The sequence below is a fragment of the Kogia breviceps genome, chromosome 1 (genome assembly GCF_026419965.1).
Source record: "Kogia breviceps isolate mKogBre1 chromosome 1, mKogBre1 haplotype 1, whole genome shotgun sequence".
Lineage (NCBI taxonomy): Eukaryota > Metazoa > Chordata > Mammalia > Artiodactyla > Physeteridae > Kogia > Kogia breviceps.
In genome coordinates, this window is record NC_081310.1 from 117077109 (window position 1) to 117101360 (window position 24252).

Here is a 24252-nt window from a genome sequence, read left to right on the forward strand (position 1 = left end):
TGGTACTGATGCTGTAGCTATTAACCATTTATTGCCTCACAACAGTCTCTTGCTTTCAAGAAGCTAATATTTTGATGACTAGGGCAACCCTTAGCTAAATACTAGTAACAGTTAAAGAGTAATAAAGACTGGAGTGCAATTAAGTGCCTTAATGTGGCTTAAGCCTCTCCACATAACGAAGCCTATGTGACAGAGAAAAGTAATGACTCTTCGTCCCAGCGGAGCCCCTTGTCCCTCCCTCCCACGCGTACTCACCTTTATCAGAGACACTTGGTTCTTTCCCCCCAAACTTCTTGGCTCTTATGCCTTCCTCCAAGCGTCTGAAACTCCGAGAAGGGAAAATGGGGGAGGGGGGCGTGCCGCTCGCTTCCGTACTTGCCTGTGTCCCAGGCTGTCTGGGGGAGGTGTTGGACGAGCCGCCCCAGTCCAGCTGCAGCCGACCCAGGTCCCAGTCCCTGCCCTTTGCTCCCCTGCTTTTCAATAAGTCCCGAAGTCCTGGGAGGTGGGCGTGGGAGTAGCCCAAGCTGAGGCTAAGAAGTCCTCCCGGACGGTTCAGGGGGCCCCAGGCGATAGCCACGTTCGTATTCTGGCTGGAAGCCAGGGGAGGGAGCTTGGGGTAAGGGGAGGGCCCTGAGGGAGGGGTCAGACTCCTTAGGAAAGAGTTAATGGGAAGAGGGGGAGGGGATAGGACGAAGAGACCGAAGGGAAGGCTCAGGTAGGAAAAGAACGGAGGAGGGAAGCCTGGTGGGGGGAGAAGGGAGCCTGCAGGATCAGGGGTCAGAGTTAGGGGGCTTCTCCCCTGCTGCACCCTCATCCTAGGGCCGCCAACTTCCCGCCGCGGCGGCGACTTTCAGTTTCATTTCTACGAACCCTTCTGCCTGGGCCGCAGTCGCCGCCGCGATGCCCAGTAAGTTCAGCTGCCGGCAGCTTCGGGAGACGGGCCAGAGATTCGAGAATTTCCTGGTCGATCGGGGACTGGACAGGGAGACAGATCGCGAGCGGTTGCGGACCATTTATAACCAGGACTTCAAGACCAGGTACGGGCCGGCCCACTCCCCGGCTCCAAATCGCGGGCCCAGCTTGCCGCCACGACGCCGGCGGCGGGGCCACCCTTCCCGCCCCGGGGCGCGGAGGGACGCAGCTCCCCCAGTGGCTCCGGCCGGTCCCGGGGCCGCGCAGTCCCCCCTCCCGCTCAGTGCCCACGCCCCGCCCGCGCCGCCAGCGCCGCCCGCAGCCCGCCCGCTCTGCCCGGGCCGGGCCTCTGCGCCGAGTCCCCGTGGAGAGCCTCCCCGGCATCCCGCTCCCTCGGCGGCGCGGGACCAGCCCGGGGAGCCGGGTGCTGCGCCTACGCGCCGCCCGCGGGAGCGGGTTGGCGGGGGGCAGCGCTCGGCGTGGGGGAGGGGAGCTCGGGAGAGGGCTCATGCTTTGCGGAAGCGCGGGGAGCGAGCTGCCTGCTGGTGGCTACTACCCCCGTTTGCGCAAGCTTTACGGGGACCCCCGCCCCCTCGTCGAGGGGCTGCTTCCTCTGTGGTTCACTATCCCAGAGAGCTGAAGAGACGCCGTGTAGTAGGGAGAGTCTCAGGGAGCTCGGGGAAGAAGTAGGGAGAGTCTCAGGGAGCTCGGGGAAGAAGAAAAGGGCACAAACTGCATACGTACCAAACCTCCATTAGCACCTGTGGCTTCTCCATGGAGACCCAGGCGGGGGCCAGTCTCCTGGAGGCCCCTTCTCATCCTGTGGCTAAAGGCTGTTTGGTCCCCCTTGCCTGTTCCCATCCAAGTGAAAATCAAAGAGACTTCTCTTTCCCAAACCACAGAATTGTGCTTCAAAAAACCTCTATCAACAGGCTGCAGTCTTGGGCCGAAGACCAAGGAACAATTTTAAAAGGATAAATGTAAAGACTTACAGAAATAAATACTGGGTGATGGGAATTTAGGCTTACTAACAGACCTCTTGAAAAAGACCGTGGTTTTTTGCACACCAAAAGGCGGATATGGCTGTTAGAAGAGCCAAGGAAGTGTTAGAGTGTGTTAATAGAAGTGTGGTTTGGGGTGAGAGGCAGGAGGTAAGTGATTCTCCAGATTGACCAGATCATTTCTGGAATATTGTTTTCAGTAATGAGTGTCACGTTTTAAGAGGGACATTAACGAGCTTGAGCAACATCTGAAGAAGGAGCAAAGATGATCTGTTTTATGTCCTCACACTATGCTGGGCACTGTGGGGAATATAAAGAAAAATACACAATCCCAGGGGAGCATAAGAGACGATGACATGCATACAATGTACTATAATAAATGGTAAAATAGCATGACGATTATAATAGAGATAATAAGAAAAATGCTGGAGGAAAGTAAAGAAAGAACAATTACCATGGAGTCACATCATCGACACTTCACATCCATGAATTCACCTATGTCCAAAAAAATACGTACAATGTGGCTATGAACAAAAGTCTACGACTACTTTAGCCTCTGTTAAAGAGATTATTATTCTGATACTTGTTTAAATGGTGAGGAAGACTCTATTTGATTCTGTTGCAGGAAGGGTATTGCAATGGGGAGAGAGATCTAGCTCAATTCTCAATACAGCAAAGACAACTGCGAATTTATAACCAAGAGCAGAGTGAGGGGGTCATGGATGGAAAATCACTAAAAGGAGACAGTAAGGGGCTGGGGACGGGGCAAAGTTGAGGCCTAATGCAGAAGACGGTTCAGAGGGGCCTGACTAAAGTTTAGTCAAGGAGAGAGTCTTTGTCATCTCTAAATCAAAGTTATACAGTATCTTCCAATACTGGGGGAAAACAGGCTATGTCAGATAACCGCAAACAGGCATATAGAAAACCACATATACTGTACATTACGGGTGAATTTAAAGGATTTCGAAAGTCATTTTTTAGTATATACTTGTTTTTAGGCAAGTAAGATACCACTCCTGTGAAATTATTAGGGAATTCGATGGAGAAGGTGGCATTGACCTTGGCCTTGGCCTCGAAGGCTAGATATCTTAGTACTTGGAGGAGGAGGAAAGACTTAACATGTTGATTCATTCTTTTGTGAAACCCAGTCAAAGAAAGGGAGAAATGTTTGCCTTGAGAAGAGAAAAATTGGAGAGGACAAGGTAATTATCCCTGAATATTTTAAAGACTGTCTTGGGGGAAAGGATTATACTTTGGTGTCACTCCAGAAGGCAGAACTGGGTTCACTCAACATGGCCCCCTTGGGGAGTTTCCTGGTGGCCTAGTGGTTAGGATTCCGGGCTTTCACTGCCCGGCCTGAGTTTAGGCCCTGGTCGGGGAACTGAGATCCCCGCAAACTGAGCAAACTGAGTGACACGGCCAATAAAAAAAGGCTGTCTCACCCTCCACCGGGTGGAAGAGATTTCTGTTCTGATTAGAGAGAACTTTCTTATGCTGTGACCTCAACCCTCATCCACCCATTGGGAATTCATTGCTTCTTCCTCTGGGCTCTCATAGCTTATACTACACTCTTGGTTATAGCCAGATGACACCCTGCCTTGTGTTAGAGCTAGTATGTGACTGTCTCCCCACCAGACTGTAGAGCCTCTGAAGGTAGGGACAGGCCTTTCGTCATGTTGGCGCCTTCTCTCAGTCCCCAGCATAGAGCCTTGTATGTAGTAGATGCTCAACAGAAGCTTCCAGAATCTAATTGAGTTAGTAGGTAGAGCTGATCTATATGAGAAAAGGCTATAGGGGAGGTATAGCAAGTCACCTAGTATCAGGAATTCTGGGGCACTTCCTCCCCTGGGAGGGATAGGTCCCTTCCAACTAGGTTATTTTATGATGTTATGAAGTGCCCTGCTCCCAACTCTTAACTTTTCCCATCTCTCTTTATTCATTTAGCAAATAAATTTAATGGGGGCTCTACTGTTTGCTTGGGCCTTGGTTCCTGCATCTAGAGTGTAGTCTATTAGGGAGTGGCAAATCTGTAGACAAACGCATCATTCAGTACTACAGGAGCTAGTATGGTGTTTTGATAGCTGGAGTTCAAATCCTGACTCTGCCACTTAGTAGTTGCATTTGATTTTGACCAAATTTCCCTAACTGTTAAGTGTTTAAAATACTGCCTTTTTCTCGGGGTTTTGTGAGGCCAAAATAAGCTATCACAGGTAAAGCATTTCCCCTGGGTAGCAGAGTGCATGGGCTTTGGAAGTGGAAGCTATCATTAACAGTGTTGGTTAGGAGTCCGTTATGGAATAAGTACTGGAATCGTGAAAAGTTTCTTAGAGAAGATGATTCTTGCCTTAGGCAAGAGACTTATTCTTTTATTCAACAAATATTGTCTGAATGCCTCCTATGAGCAAAGCAAAACTGTGTGAATTGCTGTAGATACACAGAAGGAACCTAACTAAGGAAGATGGTGGCAATTAAAACCAAATACTTATTTAATTTCTGTTGTGATAAGTGCTTGTGAGAAAAAGTCTAGGATGCTTGAGAGCATATAACGTGGAGACCTGACCTAGTCTAGGAACCAGAGGTTTCTGTGAGAAAGTGATGTTTGAGCAGAATCTCGAATGATAAATGGAGTTAGCATATCTAAAGCAAGGGGAGGGCAGTCCAGACTGAGAGAGTAGCACCTTAAAAGGCTGCGGGTGAACCCACGAGAACAGGGGACAAGAGGCCACAGGGAGGCAGGGGCTGAACTGGGCAGGACCTTGTGGGCTGTGGGGAAGCGTTGTGGGTTTTTCTTTGTTTTGTTTTTAATCTTAACAGAAACAGGAAAGCACAAAAATTTTCAAAGTAAGAGACTGACAGAATCAGGGTTTTTAGAAAGTTCGTTCTGGACCTCTATCCACAGTAAAAAATACATTTTACTTTGGGGTCTGGTATACACAGCTTTCACAGAACAGTTTGTGTCCTTGAAACAGTACTTAGCTTCACTCGCTGCCCTCTGATATTTTTTATTCTATTTTACTCCAGTTTTGCAAGTCCTGGTCTTGACCCACAAATGAGAGTTGAAACCCACAGTTTGTAAATCCCAGAACTATATGTCCCTTTAAGATCGCTTCCAAATCTTGTTAGGTAGCTAGTCAGACATGAGTGGTCCTGCCCCATCCTGGACAGGGTCATCTTTCCCTCCCCCACCTGGACACTGGTGACAAGAACACACCCAGAGAGCCTCCCTTTTTTGGTTAAGGACCGCTAAGTTCCCAGCCAGTTTCACGACCAAGCAAGGTATCAAAAACCCAATGGGCTTTCCAAACTGCCATCACCGGTTGGCGCAGGCGCACCAAGACCTAAGCGATGACTCAGAGTAACCCAGGGTTCGTTATGCTGTATTTATAATAAATCAGCTTTGCAATTTTTGCCCCACCCCCACTCCCACCCCCCTGTGGGTGGGGCGTGGCAGTTTATGCTTGAGCCCCTGTGCTCAAGGAGAAAAGTTACGTAAGCTAAAGCTGTCAGTCAACTTGTCAATCAAATGACGCAGGACACAGGGAGGGACTTTTCACCACTCTCTAAAAAACCAACCCCCCCCCCCCAAAAAAAAAAAAAAAAAGAAACAACCCTATGCTCACTGCAGGGCTGCTTCTGGTTCCCAGACAGCCCGCTCTCCTCCTTTCTTGAGAGGGTACTTTTGCTTCGCCTAAAAACTACTGCTGCCTGAAACTTCTCTGTCTCTCGATTGAATTCTTTCCCTCAAGAGGACAAGAACTGAGGAATGGCCATTCTACCGGTAACAATCTGATACTGTGTTCTGAAATACCATTCCTCAGGCTAGTAGGCTTTCCTGAACTGGGTCTAAACGATTAGTCCTTTTTCACCCAACAAACAACAGGGGGCAGGACTTTACAGACCAAGGATGTCCAAAGGTGGCAGAAAAGTCTGGAAGGAGGTGCAGCAGTACAATAGCTGTGAATGGCTGAGGTGCCATTTAGAATGGATGTGGGGTGGACCTGTTCTTCGGTTTCTTCTCTAAAATGGGGGGATGATAGTTGCTACCTCAAAGGGTTGTTGTGAGGAGTAAATGAGATAATGCGAGTAGCTACTTAGAACAGCACAAAGTAAGAGCTCAATAAATGTTTTCTGTTGTTGTTGATGGTGTTATTGTGTTGTTGATGTGTCATTGTTAATTGTGGTGCATCCAAGTGCGCCATATTAAAGGGTTAGACTTAGTCCTGTAGACCGTGGAGTTATAAATTGGGAGACATTATCTGATTTGTGTTTGTTGAAAACTCCTACAGACTCTTAGGGAGCGGACCAGGAGAGGAGGTGTGAAGTCAGAAGCAGGAGGAACAGTTCATTGGGCTTGGCAAAATGATAAGATCATCAAGCAGTTCACAGAAGAAATATAAATGACTAATAAACAGAAGGAAAGATACTTGATTATATTAATGATCGGGGAAATGCAGATTTAAACAAGATACCATTCTTTTCCTTATCAGATTGTCAAAAATTTAAAGGCTTGAAGATTTCTGATGTTAGGGTCTGGGAAAGGTTCTCTCAAATTCTTATTAGTGAGAATGTAAGTTTGTACAACTTGTTTGAAGGACAATTTGGCAAAACTTATCAAAGTAAAGGTTCATTATTCTCTTTGACCCAGAAGGATGGTTAATGTAACGTTTGAAATAGCCAAAAATTGTAGGCAGCCTAACTGTCTATCACTGAACAAATAGTTAAGCACACCACAATGCATTCATACTGTGCTATCCTTTGCAGCCATTCAAAAGAGGTGGCTTGGTAAAATGTTGTCATGGAAGGGTGTCCATGGTGGTGAAAGAAGTCTGTTCTAGAATAGTATGTGTAGCACACAAAAAATATGTGTAATTTAAAATGTATTTTTTTTAATTCATAGAAAAGGGCCTGGAAAATATGTATATCAAACAGTTAAGCAGGTAGTTGGGAGTAAGGGAGTGGGAGCCCTTAATATTTTATGCTAGGTATTCGTTCTGTTTAAATATTTTTTAATACTTTTGGTAACCACTCTTTGACATCTCTTTATGCATGCATACTGTCATCCCTTGATATTCGAAAGGGATTGGTTCCAGAACCACGCCCCCTACACACAAACACACACACACACACACACACACGTGCGCGCGCGCGCACACACACATGCACACACGCCCCCCCCCACCCTGCCCTGCCCTGCCGAATCCAAAATTTGATGGTGCTCTAGTCTCTGACATAAAATAGTGTGGTATTTGCATATAACCTCTGCAGCATATTCTTCCAGGTTACTTTAATCACCTCTAGATTGCTTATAATACCTAATACAATGTAAATGTTAGGTAAATAGTTGTAAATACAATGTAACTGCTATGTAAATAGTTTCTGGTGCGCGACAAATTAAATTTTTGCTTTTTCTAACTTTCTGGAAACTTCTTTTTCTGAATATTTTTGGTCTGTGCTTGGTTAAATCCTCAGATACAGAACCCTTGGATAAGGCAGGCCCGACTCTAGTTACATCACACGTATGTAAGTTTACCAACATGGAATCATGATGATCTAATCCTTTTTGTCGTGGACCCCTCTCATATCAGCATCCCACCCCCATTTCCACATTCTGCTCCACACTCAGGTAACTCATATCAATCAGGGTTTGTTTGTTTGTTTGTTTGTTATTGTTTTATTTTTAAAAGATCATGTTATACACATTTTCCATATCCTGATTTTCTTATTCATCAGTACATCATGGAAATGACTCCTAATTGTCTGGTATATTCTTCTAATGCATTGTTGGGTTTTTTGCCAACATTTTGTTATGACAAATTTCAAACATAAAGAAAAGTTGAAATAATTTTTTTTTTGCGGTACGCGGGCCTCTCACTGTTGTGGCCTCTCCCGTGGCGGAGCACAGGCTCAGTGGCCATGGCTCACGGGCCCAGCCGCTCCACAGCATGTAGGATCTTCCCGGACCGGGGCACAAACCCATGTCTGCTGCATCAGCAGGCAGACTGTCAACCACTGAGCCACCAGGGAAGCCCAAAGTTGAAATAATTTGACAGTGAACAATCATATACCTTTGTTACTGAACACAAGTTGGTGTGCCCCACACACAGTGAGGCCAAACAAACCGAACCGTTGGAGTCTGGAGCAGAGAAAGGTTTATTACAGGGCCAAGCAAGGAAAACTGGTGGCTTGTGCAGCTCCCCGATGTTTTTGGGGAGAAGTTTTAATAGGCAAAATCTGGGATGAGAGCTTCTGGGTGTGCGACTTTCTTCTGATTGGTTGGTGGTAACAGGGAGGTGCTCCAGGAATCTTGTGCTCGGCCTCAAGTTACTGTCATCCACCTGGGTGGTGGCCTAAGTTCCTACAGAGCTCCAAGGTATTGTTATGTATATTCCTTGAGGAGGAACCAGGACCCTGCCCCAAGGCTGCACTATTGTTTCTTGACTTCAACCCCCTTGTTTCTGCATTCCCTCCTTCCCTGATTAGCAACTGTTTGAATCTGCCTTTTGGAACTCTGGGAAGGTAAAGGAGGCTGAATTAAGCTTATTTCTACAAACAAGAAACAAGGGGCACAGAAAGACTTTTGTGCCACAGGATCCTGCTCGGACCTCACCTGGACTTCTTAATTTGTATTTGACACATGCTTGCCCATCAATCTATCCATCCAGATAGATAGATAGATAGATAGATCCCCGGCATACGGGGATCTTAGTTCCCTGACCAGGGATGAACCCGTGCCCCTGCAGTAGAAGTGGGAGCCTTAACCACTGAACCACCAGGGAATTCCCTATCTAGCTATATTAATTTTTTTGATGCATTTCAAAGTAAGTTACAGACATCAGTACAATTCACCCCTAAACATGTCACCATGATTATTATTAACTATAACAGTTCAAAATTTGTTTACGATATACATATATATATATAAATATATATATATTTTTGTGGGGGGCTGCACCTCACAGCTTTTGGGATCTTAGTTCCCCAACCAGGGATTGAACCCATGCCCTTGGCAGTGAAAGCATGGAGTCCTAACCACTGGACCACCAGGGAATTCCCATGTTTACGATTTTTTTTTAAGTAAAATTTACCGACAGTGAGATAGACAAATTTCAAGTGTACTGTTCTGTGAGTTTTAACAAATCCATATACCTGTGTGCAACCCCCTATCAAGATATATGACGTCACCCCAGAAAGTTCCCTCATCTCCTGTCCTATTTAGTCCTCACCCTTACCCACCCAGAGGCAACCACTGCTCTGATCTTTTTTTTTTTTTTGAGATAGTACCTGTTCTAGAACTTTATGTAATGGAATCAGATAGTATGTAGTATGTACTCTTGTGTAAGGCATCTTTCACTCAGCATAATGTGTTTGAGATTCACCCATGTTGTGGTATCAGTAGTTGCTTTTTACCACTGAATATAAATCACAGGGACTTCCCTGGCGTTCCAGTGGTTAAGACTCCATGCTTTCAATGCAGGGGGCCTGGGTTTGATCCCTTTTCAGGGAACTAAGATCCAACATGCTGCACAGTGCAGCCAAAAAGTGTGTGTGTGTGTGTGTGTGTGTGTGTGTGTGTGTGTGTGTGTGTGTGTGTGTAAATCATAGTTTGAAGGACAGTGTTTTCAGTTTGGGGCTATTTTGAATAAAACTGCTATGCGCATTCTTGTACAAGTCATTTTGCGGACATTTTCATTTCTCCTGGGATATACCTAGGGGTGGAATTGTTGGGTCATAGGATAGGTAATGTTTACTTTTTTTTTAAATCTTGGGCAAGTTGCTTAACCTCTTTTGGTGGTGGCAGCAAAGTCTTCAGGACTGGTCTTCTGGTGTGACCTTGCCTGGGGTTAGGCTGTCCAAGTTTGGACAGTGTATATAACCTGACTCTTAACATTCCAAGCCATTGCACAGCAGTGCTGTGTGGCAGCCAGAGGTTCAATGTTTGCATTGTTATTTCATCTATAAAATAACAGTCTGGAATTATTTGATACTTCTTTCACCCATTCTCCCATCAAGTACTTATTGAATAGAATAAATACCAGTGCTAGGTCTACACTAGATGTTATAGTCACATTACTTTCTTAATGAATTTTTATTCCATGCATAATATAGTAATACATTCTTTTCATTAAAAATCAGAACATTACATTATATGTTTGGTTTTACAAGAAACTATCAGACCTTTTTCTAAAGTGATTGTACCATTTTATATTCCAACCAACAATGCACGAGCATTCTGGTGTTTTTGTATCCTTGTCACCATTTGTTGTTGACAGCCTTTTAAATTTTAGTCATTTGAATGTGTGTGGTGCATTCTTTTTAATGGTTGTGTAATATTCTATAGTGTGGGTGTTTACAACTTATTCAGCTATCTCCCTATTTATGGGCATTTGTTTCGTTTTCAATTCTTGGCCACTGAGAATGACTCTACTGTAAGCATCCTTGCACATATGTTCTTATATGTTGGTACTTTTCTTTTCCATGGGATACATTCTCATGAATTAAAGGATACCTGTATATCAGGTGTTAGGAGATATTGCCAGATTGTTTTCCAAAAGGTTGTAATACTTCACCTTTCTACCAGCAGTGTATGAGAGTTTTCTTTTCCACATAGCAATACGTGTTGTGCCTATTTTCCTTTTTTATCAGTCTAATGGAAATAAAATGATACCTCATTTTTACTGTAGTTTGCATTTCTCTACTTTTAGAGCATCTTTTCATATTTCTGGGTCATTGGAGTTTATTCTTTAAGTTGAATATTCAGTTTTTCTATTGTTCATCTTTTTTTCCCCTAGAAATGTAGGTGACTAGATGTGTAAAAGAACTGGTGCTTTTTTCAACTAGTATGTACTAAGTTTGTGACTTTTTAAAACAAAATTTTTTTTAAATTTTTTATGACTGTCACCTTAGACCAAGTGAATTTGGGTAGTAGTAATAGATGTGAGGTATAATTTGAAAGCTACTTAGGTGGTAGCACCTATAGTAGAAGTTGCAAAACTTGCAAAGTTGAGTTCCTCCTGCCCATGTGTCCGTGCAGAAGCTTCCAAAGATAGGAGATTTCACCTTAAAACTGTGCTTTGGACTTCTCTTAAAAGCCAGATCTGGCCATCTTGGGCCTGCATTCCCTGCTGACAACATCTGTCTGGAGATGAGTAGCAGTTCCCCGCTTTAGACAGGACTTGTGCTCCTGGGTTTGTCCAGTCCCCTCAGGGTTCCGTTTCCTCCCCAGCACTAAGCGGAGAGCTCCAAGGCATTTCAGAGCACCTGCACTTTTCTTGTAGTAGATTATAGTATATTAGTGTAAGAAGGACATGTGTAGGACTACACATGTCCTTCTTACACTAAGGACTCAAAAATGGGACTGTACAGGTGCCTGAGGCGGCTGCAAGTATCAGATACCTGTGGAGTCTGGCATCTGTCGGCATTTGAGTGTGTGCCTGATCCATGGAATTTAGTGACTCACTGACCAGGGGGCCCGGGGGAAAAGTTTCTGATGACACCCCGATTTCAGTCCTTTTGCCTGGACCCCTCAGCAGCGTGTGAGCCTGATACCTGATTCTCCTCCCCCTCTTAGTGGTACCTGCTGTTTTCTCTTCCTCCCTGGGTTATGCTGGCCTCAGGTGTTCTCAGACTACTCACACTCTCTCGTTGTAACTACTGCCTGACGTCTCCCTAATATCAAGCTCTGCTTTGACTTTGGCCTGAGTTCTCAGCTTCTGATTCATGGAGCTAGTTGCCTCCGGACCACGGGGATCTCAGACTGACCATGTCCACACCAAATGTTGTGGTCAGCCCTTCCAACCTCCTCCTCCTCTTGTTTTTACCTCCTATCTCAGGAATAGTTCCTGAAGCCAAGCCATTGGTTTGCGTGTTGTCCTCGACTCCTTTCCCTCTTCCCAGCCTCCATTCCCTCTCCTGTCCAAAGCCAAATTCTGCTAATTTTATATTCTCAATATCCGATCTGTCCCCTCTTCTATCCTCACCACTGCCTTGTTTGGGCCCTTGTCATCTTTTAATTGGACGATTACAATGGCCTTCTTCTAACTGGTCTCCCTGCCTACAGTCTTGCCTCCAGCAAATCCATCCTCCAATCCTGATGCCTGAGCTGAAATGCAAATATGATCTTGCCACTCCCCTGCTTAAAACCCACCAACGGGGTGGTTCTGTAACCACAGTGTAGCCTCTGGTGCAGGCTGAAAGTAAGTTGCTACTCTTACTACTACTGCTACTATTAGTACTACTACTGCTACTAATAGGATACTAATAATAGTAGCTAACATTTCCTGAGCATTTTCTATTGTGTTTTCAAATGATTTATTATCTCTTTAAGGCAAATCAGAGCCGATTCAAAGTTTTCTGAATGGTATCACTCATTTGCTTGGGGGGAGGGAGAGGGACAGAGTTATAGGCAGGGGGCACCAGGGAAATGTCCGTAACCATAAATGATCTGATATATGCTAGTGAGTGACCCTGCTGATTGAGCCTTAATAGTTAAATAGGCATCACCATGGTTCCTAGGAGCTAGGATTTTGTTTCATTCCCTACAAAGCATGGAGGGTGGGTGGTCAGCTGTCCAGATCTTGAACGTGTCCATGAAGTGTGTCGCATGTGGGGATGTCCTCTGGCTCTTGGGTGCCAGTAAAGGAGGAGAGCTTCTGGCCTTCAGGGTCAAGTGCAGGCTTCATGGCTTGGCATGCAAAACTATGCAAGACCTGGTCCCTGCCCACCTCTGCTGCCCCCAGCCAATCCCTTCCTTGCACTCTTCACTCTAGTACAACCAGACTGGGTGTGATACTAATCAGAGCGCACCTTACTGAGATCTTATGTGCCAAGCACTGGGCTAAGTGGACACCACAGTGTCCGTCTCTCATGTAATCCTCACAGCCACCCCGGGAGATGAGTCTGCCATTATCCCCATTTTATAGAGGAGCAAAGTGAGGCTCTGCGAGGTAACCGAGATGGCTCAGCTAGTGGCAGAGTGGGCAGTCCCCCCAGCCTCTCGGCACGTGCTCTCTGTAGACCCCCTCTCCTCGGCTCACGCTCTGTGCTCCCCCTGCGCCTGAATGACACCCATTCAGCTTTCAGGACTCAGTTCTGACGCCATTTCTTGGGGAAGCCGCCAGGGCTGAGCCCCACCCCGCTCAGCTCCCAGCAGCGGGCTGGAACGAATGTGTTCCGTCTGTGCTCCTCGACGCCTCTTTGAAGCCCCAGCATCTAGCGCAGTGTCTGGCACATAACAGGTCTCTGTAAGTGTTTGTTGAGCTGACTAAACTGAATTCCAGGCGCTGAACCTCGAGGTTGTTGTCCTTCTGACCAGTTTTCCCTGTCTTCACCTTCTCTAGGCCCAAACAAGCTATTTGATCTCTGGAGAAGGATCCTTTCCCTCCTGCTTGGGTTCCACCTGCACCCTATGACTTCAGGGGGAAACTGCTGTCTGATCAGCCACCTTGCCCACACACCCTGGACATCTGTACTCTCTGCCCCTCTCTCACTCCTCACCAGCGGGCTGGACCCCGAATCCACCCCCCTGAATCAGCTCCTTCGGCTTCCCCCTCAGCTTTAGCTCTTTTCCGCTTCAGTGTTTGTATCTTTTCTGTCCCCAATTCCCCCTGCCGCCCCCACCACAAATCTTCCTTTCTCTCTCTCTTCCCTTAGTCCTCCAATTCAATAGCCCATCGCTGGGCTTTTCTCCTTAGAAGTGCACCGTCCACCACCTGCTATTTAAAACAACCATGTTTTGTCTTGAGGGGGTCCCACTGCCTTCCCTGAAAACATTAAAAATTCCTGCCATCCCCAGCCCCATCCTGTCCCGCACAGAGCGGCCCTCAGATGCCCTCCCCAGCTTGCTGCCCCCGTCCCTCACTCCCCAGTCTCCTCTGCTCCCGGCAGCTTTGGGACCCCCGCCCCAGGCTTCTCCTCCATGCTGTATGGAATGAAGATTGCCAATCTGGCCTACGTCACCAAGACCCGGGTCAGGTTCTTCGGGCTCGACCGTTGGGCTGACGTGTGGTTCCCAGAAAAGAGGAGAATGAAGCCGGGGTCGGAGATGAGCAAACACCACAAGTCGCTGCTGGCCACGATCTTTTATGACAGGTGTGTGACGGGGTGGGGGGGCGTGTCTGGCTGGGGAGAGAGGCGGTTGCCTCCACCTGGGGTAAGGCTCCATCCTGCAAGGACTGGGGGAAGGGCAGGAAAGGAGCTAATTGACCTGGGAGAGGGGAGGGGTTTCCTGAGCACAGCTGGCACTTGGCCAGCCTCCCCAAGCCTATAACTTTCTCCGTGGGCAACCCTGAGGCTTGGCTGTTCTGGCCCCAACCGTGCTCTTGACTCCCACTCTCCCCAGGGCTGAGTATCTTCACGGGAAACATGGGGTGGACGTGGAGGTCCAGGGGCCCCATGAAGCCCGAGATGGGCAGCTCCTTATCCGCCTGGATTTGAACCGCAAGGAGGTGCTGACCCTGAGGCTTCGGAATGGAGGAACCCAGCCTGTCACCCTCACCCACCTCTTTCCATTCTGCCGGACCCCCCAGTTTGCCTTCTGCAATGGAGACCGGGAGCTGCCCTGCCCACTCGGCCCTGGTGAGTAGGTTCCCAAAGGAAAGAGCCTCTGGTGGACAGAGTCCTGCCTTAGGAAGGTCTGATGCTTCAGGAATGTGCTGCTGCTGGCCCGTGGGCTCCTGCCTTAGGATGGGGCTCTTGGGGGGAATGTCAGGGTTGGGCTGCTGGTGGGAGGATCCCTTCCCCACCCCGACTCACTCAGCCGTCCTCTCCCAGGTGAATGCTATGAGCTCCATGTCCACTGTAAGACCAGCTTTGTGGGCTACTTCCCAGCCACCGTGCTCTGGGAGCTGCTAGGACCTGGGGAGCCAGGCTCAGAAGGAGCTGGCACTTTCTACATTGCCCGCTTCTTGGCCGTCGTGGCCCACAGCCCCCTGGCAGCACAACTGAAGCCCACGACTCCCTTCAAGCGGACCCAGATCGCTAGAAACCCTGTGGTGACCAACCGGATAGAGGAAGGAGAGAGACCCGACCGGTAAGTCCTCCCTCCAACCCAGTCCTGGCTGGGGGTGTCCCAACACCACAGTGTGGGCCCTTGGGAAGAACACAGAGCCCCCTTTCCTAACTGTGAGTTCTTAACTCCTCCAGACCTCAGAGACATTTTCTGTCTAGGAAGAAAAGCAGATATGAGGACAGTGTGAAAAAATTTCAAGTATTTTTGACTATATGATGGATTATCAGTCAGCCAAGGTGGACACGTGTCTCTCTCTCTCTCTCTCTCTCTCTCTCTTTAACAGCTTTATTGAAACTATTCATATACCATACGATTCACCCATTTAAAGTGTACAATTCTGTGCTTTTTTTAGTATATTCACAAATATGTGCAACCATCACCACAATCCATTTTAGAACATTTCATCACCCCCAAAAGGAGCCCATACCCTTTAGTTATCACCCGTTTTGCTCCCCATTCCCTCCCAGCCCTAACCAGCCACTCATCTACTTTGTGTAGATTTCCCTCTTCTGGACATTTTATATGAATGGAATCATATATGTGTAAACAGCTCTTTTTGACATGTCCAGGTGTTCACAAAATTCTGAGCAAACTGTAAGATCATTGTACTCTTTCTGTTAAAAATATGTGTGTAGGGGAATTCCCTGGTAGTCCAGTGGTTAGGGCTTTGAGCTTCCACTGCAGGGGGCATGGATTCGATCCCTGGTCAGGGAACTAAGATTCTGCATGCTGCGCAGCACGGCCAAAAAATTAAGTAAGTAAGTAAGTATGTAAGTAAAAATATATGTGTATAATACAATTTGACAAAGAAAAATGTCTGGAAGGCTACATACCAAAAGGTTAACATTGGTTATCCCTGGATGGTGAGAATGTTGTTTATTTACTCATTTGTTTATTACCTGTTTTCTGATTTTTTTCCTCTGATGAACATGTATTATTTATATATATATATGCATATATATGTGTATGTATATATATATATATATATTTTTTTTTTTTTTTTTTCCACACCACACAGCTTGTGGGATCCTAGTTCCCTGACCAGGGATTGAAACTGGGGCCCCTGCAGTGGACGCACAGAGTCCTAACCACTGGGCCACTAGGAAATTCCATATATATATATATATTTAAATGCTTCCAAGTATCATGCTTTCCAAAAATGAGGATGGTCCAGCCTTGGCGTGAGCAGCCTCATAAGGCAGTGTGTCCTGTCTCCTAGGGCAAAGGCTGCCGACCCTCTTCAGCAAGAGTGTTGAAGCAGAGCCTTGTGCTTCCTCCAGGGAGAGGCCTTCTCAGAGACTCTGAAGGGGAAGGGTCTCTGTGTTTGTAATAGCTTTTCTTTTCTCCCTCCTGCAGTGCTAAGAGCTATGACCTGGAGTTAAGTATGGCACTGGGAACATACTACCCTCCCCCCCGCCTCCGGCAGCTGCTCCCCATCCTTCTTCAGGGAACAAGTATCTTCACTGCCCCAAAGGAGATTGCTGAGATCAAGTAAGTACCACCCCTCTGCACTCTTCGTGCTGCTTTATATGTTTCTTTTCCACTGGCTTCTTCCTACTGCCCAATGCCTCTGTCCTCAGCCTCCTATGCTCAGTTCATTCATCCCCTTACTGAGCACACACCATGTGCTAGGCACCATTCAAGGTGAATCACTCGCATGATGGCCCTGACATCCTAGCTGGGGAAAGTGAGCATCTATCATCTTATTTCATGTAGTGATGAGTGCTATAAAGAATTAACTAAAGCTAAAGCAGGGTAAGGGGTGGGCTGTGCTATTTCGCAGAGGGCAGCTAGTCCTGGCCTCTTTGAGGAGGTGACATTTGAGCAGAGAATGACATTTGAATGAGGTGACGGTGTGAGTAATAGGAGGATCTTGGAGAAAGTATGTTCCAGGCTCCAGGATCCACAGTGCAAATGCGAGTCAGGTCTGAGGCTGGGGGGCAGGGGCTCCCTTCTTGGAGGCCTCTGACCCCCATCTGCTTCTCTGCCCTTCTAGTCTTCCCCGATTCCTGATGTCTTCATAGTCCCAGAGCTGCAGAGGGAGAGGGTGGATGCTCCCGGACATGGGGGTTGCCTGACCCATCCCATTCCCGTCCCCTCCCTCCAACCCCCCAACCCATCACTGCCAGGGCCCAGCTGGAGACACCCCTGAAGTGGAGGAACTATGAGGTGAAGCTCCGGCTGCTGCTGCACCTGGAGGAGCTACAGATGGAGCATGACATCCGGCACTATGACCTGGAGTCAGTGCCTATGACCTGGGACCCCGTAGACCAGAACCCCGGGCTGCTCACACTGGAGGTCAGGGGTTGGGTCGGTAGCGGGGAGGATGGACTCAAGTTAGCCAACCCGCAGGCTGTAGGAAGAACAAAAGGAAGATGAAGTTTTTCCTGTCCCAGAGGGCTCAGCAAGTTGCCGAGTGGGCATCTGGGCCCCAAAAGAGGTGTCAGAGCAAGGCAATAGGGAGGACTGGGGTTTTAGTCTAGACTTGGCTACCACTGGCTATGTGACCTTGGGCAGGTCTTTTGCTATCTTTGGGCCCTTAGTTCCCTCACCTGAAAAGCATGGAGCTGGACTAGATAATTCTTAGAGCCCTCTCCAGCTCTCAGATGTTGAATGTGTACATCTAAGCCCGGAATTACACACGAGAATGGATTCCTGCACACTTGTGCTGAGAAAGGCACTCAGTGAGAAGGGATGGCAGGTGAAGATGATCAGGGAAAGTTTCCTACAGGAACTGAGTTTTGAACAAGATTTTAAAGGCAGAGTAGGAACAGAGCTGGCCAAGAGGGCAACCGGACTTTCTGGGAAGCTGGCCTCCAAGTCTTGAAATCATGCCCTGGAGGGTTTCCAGGATTCCTGGGCTCAGCATCTCTGAGCACCGTGGGCAGACTTGTCCCTTCTTCATCTCCCCTGACTCTTGCCCTGTCTGGCAGAAGAGGAAAGAGGCAACGCTCCCTGAACCTGGGGTAGAGGGTAGATCCTCAGAACTTGTGTCTCACTTGGGGTCTGGAGTGGGCCCTCCACTGGCCATCTCCGGGTTAGAAGCTTGCTGCTGTTCGTGCCCCATAGGTTCCCGGGGTGGCCGAGAGCCGCCCCTCAGTGCTGCGGGGTGACCACCTCTTTGCCCTTTTGTCCTCTGAGATACATCAGGAGGACCCTGTCACCTACAAGGGATTTGTGCACAAGGTGGAACTGGACCGGGTCAAGCTGAGTTTTTCCACAAGGTAGGTGTTGGGGGAACCCTGAGCTGCAGGAAGGTCTACAGGTGTCCCGGAGGCCAAGGGAGGAGGGTGTTTCTCCTCAGAGTGGATGTGACCCCAGGGACAGCGCAGGGGGACCCTGAGATGCCTCACCATCTTCCTCTCCTGGAGGATTGCTTGGAGGTCTGGGAAAGGGAGTGGAGTTGGAGTAGATGGAGAGAGTCCTGGCCTTTTATTGCCCACCCCCCCAGTTGGAATTCTTCCCCCTCTCTCTCCCCCTTCCCAAAGCCTCCTGAGCCGCTTTGTGGATGGGCTGACCTTCAAGGTGAACTTCACCTTCAACCGCCAGCCCCTGCGGGTGCAGCACCGTGCCCTGGAGCTGACGGGGCGCTGGCCGCTGTGGCCCCTGCTTTTCCCTGTGGCCGCTCGTGGGGTCCCGCTGCTGCCCTCAGATGTGAAGCTCAAGTGAGACTGTGGGCAGGGGCTCTGGGACCACTTGGAGTGTGGGTGTAGGGGACAGGGTCAGGGAAACCTCTGGGACGCGGACAATATCGTGTTTGTGGCCCCTCCGCTAGGCTGTATGACCGGAGTCTGGAGTCCAACCCGGAGCAGCTGCAGGCCATGAAGCACATTGTTATGGGTACCACCCGCCCCGCCCCCTACATCATCTTTGGGCCTCCAGGCACTGGCAAGACTGTCACCTTAGTGGAAGCCATCAAGCAGGTGGGGCCTGAGCGTAGACCTGTGGCCTACACTCTTGACTCCCCCCTGGGACAAAGCAGTTGTCCCCATGTTCTGGTTCCTTCCGGCTCCCTGAACACACACCCGCGAACTGGCCTCAAGGGCCAGTGTGGCTGTCGAGCACGCATGCAGCTTGGGTACTGCATGTCTCAGTCACCATAGCCTTGTATAATTATGGCAGCGGTTTTCCAGCATTAAAGGGCTGCTGGCCTAGCAGGGGGCTGCCTATCTGAACTTGCTTTTTGAGTCACTCCCTCCCTCAGCAATGGGAGGCAAATGCCACACTGCTCCAGCCTGAGTCACAGGCATGTTTCTCCCTCTCTCCTCCCCCTGGGAGACCAGAAGCTGCTTCCCACACTGTGTTCATCCCCACCGCAGGTGGTGAAGCACTTGCCCAAAGCCCACATCCTGGCCTGTGCTCCGTCCAACTCGGGGGCTGACCTCCTCTGTCAACGCCTCCGGGTCCACCTGCCCAGCTCCATCTACCGCCTCTTGGCTCCCAGCAGGGATATCCGCATGGTGCCTGAGGACATCAAGGTACTTGGGGAAGGCAGGGGACCAAGGGGTGGCGGGTGCTGCTCTGGGTAGACGCTGGGGCCAGGAAACTAGGAGACCTGGATTCTGATACTCTCTGTGAGATCTTGGATGGGTCAGGATTGCTCTCTGGGCTTCAGTTTCCCTGTGTGTAAAGTGAGAGAGGTAAATAAAATTGCCTGGGGGGGCCCAGACCCAGAGCGAGGGTGAGAATGGAGGTGGAGCCAAGCTGACTCCCCTCCCTGCACAACCCTCAGCCCTGCTGTAACTGGGATGCAAAGAAGGGGGATTACGTGTTTCCTTCCAAGAAGAAGCTGCAGGAATATCGTGTCTTAATTACCACGCTCATCACTGCCAGCAGGTGGGAAGTGTGTGTGTGTGCATCTCTTAATAGTGTGTTAAGAGGTAACGGGCTGGGGAAATGGGGAAGAATGGTGCCTGGGGAGTTGCGGGGAGGGCCAGCTTGGGGGAGCATTCAGGTTTGGTAGTCGCATGCCTGGATGTGACCCCTGCCTGGCCTGACACCTCCCAGGTTGGTCTCTGCCCAGTTTCCCATCGATCACTTCACACACATCTTCATCGATGAGGCTGGCCACTCCATGGAGCCAGAGAGCCTGGTGGCCATAGCAGGTGAGGGGCTCGGGGGCGGGGGGGGCTGCGAGTGTGTCACCCCACATGGCATCGGGGAGGTCCCACCACACACCTTTCTCCTCATGCTACCCATCTCCCAGGGCTGATGGAAGTCAAGGAAGCAGACAATCCAGGAGGGCAGCTGGTGCTGGCAGGAGACCCTCGGCAGCTGGGGCCTGTGCTGCGTTGCCCACTGACCCAGAAGCATGGGCTGGGGTACTCATTGCTGGAGCGGCTGCTCACCTACAATGCCCTGTACAAGAAGGGCCCTGATGGCTATAACCCCCAGTTCATAACCAAGCTGCTACGCAACTACAGGTATCCCGCACCCTCTGTGTCATCCCCTGCCTTCACACCCTCTGCAAGCGCAGCTGGCGGCTCCATCCCACAGTCCTCAGAGGCTGCGTGATGCAGAAAGACTGTCAGCTGGAAGGTGGGAGTTCTTCTCTCCAGTCCCGTTACTGGTCCTCCAGTGGTTTATCTGTACCTCAGGGGATGGTCAGTGGTTCCTAGACACCGGAATATATCTGATGCTGGTTCCAGGTGAAGTTTCTAGGCATCCAAGGAGAAATGAGAAAAACAGAGACAATGTATTTTTTCATTAACCTAATGGTTATTCAAGTTAAAGAGCTATGCTTCCTTGAGTCAGTGAGTTCATATATCTAAAATGCTCAGATGAGTTCCTACATCTTTAGTTCCTTAGATGAGTCCACTAGGAATTCAATAAATGTTAGCTGTTGTGTTCGTACTGCTGATATTTTTGGGTTTAGCACATTATCTCATCCAATAATGGCGATAGTAGGTGATTCTTGCTTTTGTATTGTCCTTCCTTGACAAAATTGAAACTTGAGAATGGGCCCCTAATTTCTTGGTGTTTTCATTTAAATTTGACTGGTCTATGAAATCTGTGGATTGGATGTTCTCAGGAGCCACATTTGGTTCTGCTTTCTGTGGTTAACAGTGCCCAGCAGCAAAACCTGTAGCTGAATGAGTCTGATGTGCAGTGGGCAGGAAGACAGGAGGATAGTGTGTGTGAGCTCCGTCCAAGCAGGTGGAGCGGAGGTCCCTGAGGGCGGGGCATAACTAATCCGCCCCCTGGTCTTGCTCTTCCTTCCTCCTGCCTCCCAGGTCTCACCCCACCATCCTGGACATTCCTAACCAGCTGTATTATGAAGGGGAGCTGCAGGCCTGTGCGGACGTTGTGGACCGAGAGCGCTTCTGCCGCTGGGAGGGTCTACCTCGACAGGTGAGGCTGAACGGGGCTGGGGCTCAGGCTCCTACCCCTGTACTCCAGCCTCCCTCTTACTGAGGGTGCTGGGTAGCAGGAGGCTCTGAGTGGAAGCCACGAGCCCCTCCCTTTGTCACCTAGGCCTGGGATCCCCCACTCCCTGGAAGGGTTTGAGGGTGGGAGGGAAGGGAGGCAGGGAGGTCCAGCTGAGGGTTTCCCCTGACTCCATGTCCAGGACTTTCCCATCATCTTTCACGGCGTAATGGGCAAGGATGAGCGTGAAGGCAACAGCCCGTCCTTCTTCAACCCCGAAGAGGCTGCCACGGTGACTTCCTACCTGAAGCAGCTCCTGGCCCCCTCCTCCAAGAAGGGCAAAGCCCGTCTGAGCCCCCGAAGCGTGGGCGTCATCTCTCCATACCGGAAGCAGGTCAGGTCCTCAGTTCCCATCAGGGGTGGGTCCCCCCAGATGGTACCTCCTTAGCCAGACCACTAGGCAGAGGGTCCAGCTCAGGCCTCCGCTGGCCCGATATCTCAAAAGAGCGCAGAGGTCAGCTGTACCTCCCTCTTTGCCCCTCAGCTCCCTGGCCTCCTGCCTGGCACCCTCTTGCACTGGTGTAATGGCATGAGAGAAAGGCACCTGTCCCCATCTTCCAGGTGGAAAAAATTCGTTACTGCATCACCAAGCTTGACAAGGAGCTTCGGGGACTGGATGACATCAAGGACTTGAAGGTGACCCTCAGCACTGTTTCACATTCCCTCCCTGACTTCTGTCCCCCTCGCTTCCCCACTTCCAGACACCTCCTCGGGTCCCTGCCCCACTGCTGCAGGCAAGCCCAGGTCCCTGCTCCACCCTGGCTGCCTGAGACAAACTTGGGCTTTCCCCAAGCCTCTCACTCCTGGAGATCCCAACTTGTAGGACTGGGATGGGACCGGGAAGCCCGCATGTTTAGCAAGCACCTCACATGATTCTTATGATCAGGCTGGTTTAAGGTCTCTGCCCTAAGGAGAAAGTCCAGACTCCCCAGCCTGCCTGACCTGTCATGTGATGATGTCCCCACTCACCTCTCCCACCCTCTGAGTCAGTCGGCAGCTCAGTTCTTTCTCAGATAAGAATCACCTGGAGAGCTTTTAGTGCTGCCAGCGCCAGGGCTCCACCCAACCAATTAACACAGCTCTCTGGGGGCAGAGCCAGGGCATCAGGTTTTTTTAGGGCTCCTCAGGTGATCTCCCAGGGTTGACAGCCAGGGCTTTAAGAGTTAGAGGCCTCTCGCATGGAAATTCTGATTCTGGAGGTCTGGGTTAGGGCCTAAGGTTACATATTTTTAACAAGTACTGAGTGATTATCTTCAGGAAAGTTTGAAAAACACTGCTGAGTTATTGTTCTTTGCAGTCCTGTTTTCTTTGCTTAGAACCCTTTCGAGCCCCCACCCCTTTAACTGGATTCAGCCTTCAGGTTTCAGCTTCCATGGCACCGTCCTGTCCTCTTTCCTGCCCAGCAGGACACTGGCTCACTCCACGGTGACAATTGCCCTCAGGCTCACTGAGGCAAGGCGGGGCTGGTCCCTGGGTCCCCCACTGTCTCCCTCCCCTCTAGGTGGGCTCCGTGGAAGAGTTTCAAGGCCATCCCTCCCCTCTAGGTGGGCTCCGTGGAAGAGTTTCAAGGCCATCCCTCCCCTCTAGGTGGGCTCCGTGGAAGAGTTTCAAGGCCAGGAGCGCAGCGTCATCCTCATCTCCACCGTGCGGAGCAGCCAGAGCTTTGTGCAGCTGGATCTGGACTTTAACCTGGGTTTCCTCAAGAACCCCAAGGTTCGGGGGCTGGGAGGTGGCAGGGACTTCTCCTTCCTGAGGGCCCTTCCCTGCTGTGACCCCAGCACTTCTTCTCATCAGAGGTTCAATGTGGCTGTGACCCGGGCCAAGGCTTTGCTCATCGTGGTGGGCAACCCGCTCCTGCTGGGCCACGACCCCGACTGGAAAGTGTGAGCATCCCACCCGCAATCCCTCCTGGTGGCCAGAGCCCCCAGCCTAGGACAGCTGTAGTTTTATGAAGCACCCTTGGGGCTCAGTTAATCTTCCAGTCTGTTTATCTTAACAATATCCCCATTTGCCAAGGTTAAGTAACTTGCCGCAAGGCACAGGCCCCGTGTGCAGGACCGAGGCTGGGCCTCCAGCCTCTACTGGTACTCAGCCAGCCTTGTGCAGCTGTGTGTGTGAATGTCCCTGTACCCCACAGATTCCTAGAGTTCTGTAAAGAAAACGGGGGGTATACCGGGTGCCCCTTCCCTGCCAAGCTGGACCTGCAGCAGGGGCAGAACTTACTCCAGGGTCTGAGCAAACTCAGCCCCTCTACCTCAGGTATGGCTGGGCCAGGGTGGGCTAGGTGGGGGACAGTGCTGAGGGAGGATGTAAGTTACTAACAGAGCTGGCCTCCTCTCTTTATAGGACCCAAAAGTCACGACTGCCGGGAGCGGGAGGGTGAAGGGGGCCTGCCCCTGCAGGTGGAGCCAGAGTGGAGGAATGAGCTCTGAGGACCGCCCACCCGACCCTTCCCCTGCTGCTAACATCAAGCTGCTAACAACTGGGGGAAGGGGGAGGAAGTAAAACTGAAAAAAAAAAAAAAGCAAAAAAAAAAGCTTATTCTATGCAAAAGCCTCTGTGTCTCTTCAGACTGGCCCCAGCTTCCTGAACTCCCAAGATGACCTCACAGGGGAGGGTGGGACCGTCACACCAGCCCAGGGCCATACCCCTCCCCCCCCCCCCCCCCCCCCGCAAAGGAACCCAACCCCCATATCCAGGGGAGGAAACCTAGTGGTGGGAGGTGGCAGGGAAGCCACCCACAGGCTTCTAAGTTTAGCCCAGTGCTCCAGACCACTCCCCTCACCCGCCTCCGAGGCCCAGAGCCAGGCATGACCTCATCCTTTTCTCCAGGACTCCACCCTGCCTGCCCGGGAGTCCTGCCTTTGCAGACAGGGGGCCAGCCTGGCAAGCACCCTGGAGAGATGG

General features: G+C 49.9%; 1 protein-coding gene across 7 annotated transcripts; it reads left to right on the forward strand.

Annotated features, from left to right (window-relative positions):
• Nucleotides 1-423: 423 nt before the first annotated feature.
• MOV10 (Mov10 RNA helicase) lies at nucleotides 424-23895 on the forward strand. Of its 7 annotated transcripts, XM_067041898.1 has the most exons (22): nucleotides 660-715; nucleotides 820-1037; nucleotides 11971-12106; nucleotides 13250-14000; nucleotides 14251-14486; nucleotides 14682-14940; nucleotides 16276-16410; nucleotides 17049-17217; nucleotides 17989-18143; nucleotides 18408-18584; nucleotides 18695-18842; nucleotides 19239-19397; nucleotides 19652-19755; nucleotides 19927-20024; nucleotides 20126-20342; nucleotides 21153-21270; nucleotides 21488-21679; nucleotides 21907-21981; nucleotides 22933-23058; nucleotides 23140-23228; nucleotides 23483-23604; nucleotides 23692-23895. In XM_067041898.1, the coding sequence occupies exons 4-22, from the start codon at nucleotides 13828-13830 to the stop codon at nucleotides 23775-23777; spliced, it is 2838 nt and encodes a 945-aa protein (XP_066897999.1). In that variant the 5' UTR covers nucleotides 660-715; nucleotides 820-1037; nucleotides 11971-12106; nucleotides 13250-13827; the 3' UTR covers nucleotides 23778-23895. The 7 variants fall into 7 exon arrangements, with proteins under 7 accessions (XP_066897991.1, XP_066897999.1, XP_058916569.1 ...); XM_067041890.1 differs by lacking the exons at nucleotides 660-715; nucleotides 11971-12106 and adding an exon at nucleotides 424-616 and having other exon boundaries at nucleotides 13797-14000; XM_059060586.2 differs by lacking the exon at nucleotides 11971-12106 and having other exon boundaries at nucleotides 890-1037; nucleotides 13797-14000.
• Nucleotides 23896-24252: the final 357 nt, after the last annotated feature.

Coding starts and splice junctions, on each gene's coding strand:
- MOV10 (XM_067041890.1), top strand. CDS start 901: ATGCCCAGTAAGTTCAGCTGCCGGCAGCTTCGGGAGACGGGCCAGAGA. Junction 20,343..21,152: donor AAGCTGCTACGCAACTACAG/GTATCCCGCACC, acceptor CCTGCCTCCCAG/GTCTCACCCCACCATCCTGG. Junction 23,059..23,139: donor GTTTCCTCAAGAACCCCAAG/GTTCGGGGGCTG, acceptor TCTTCTCATCAG/AGGTTCAATGTGGCTGTGAC.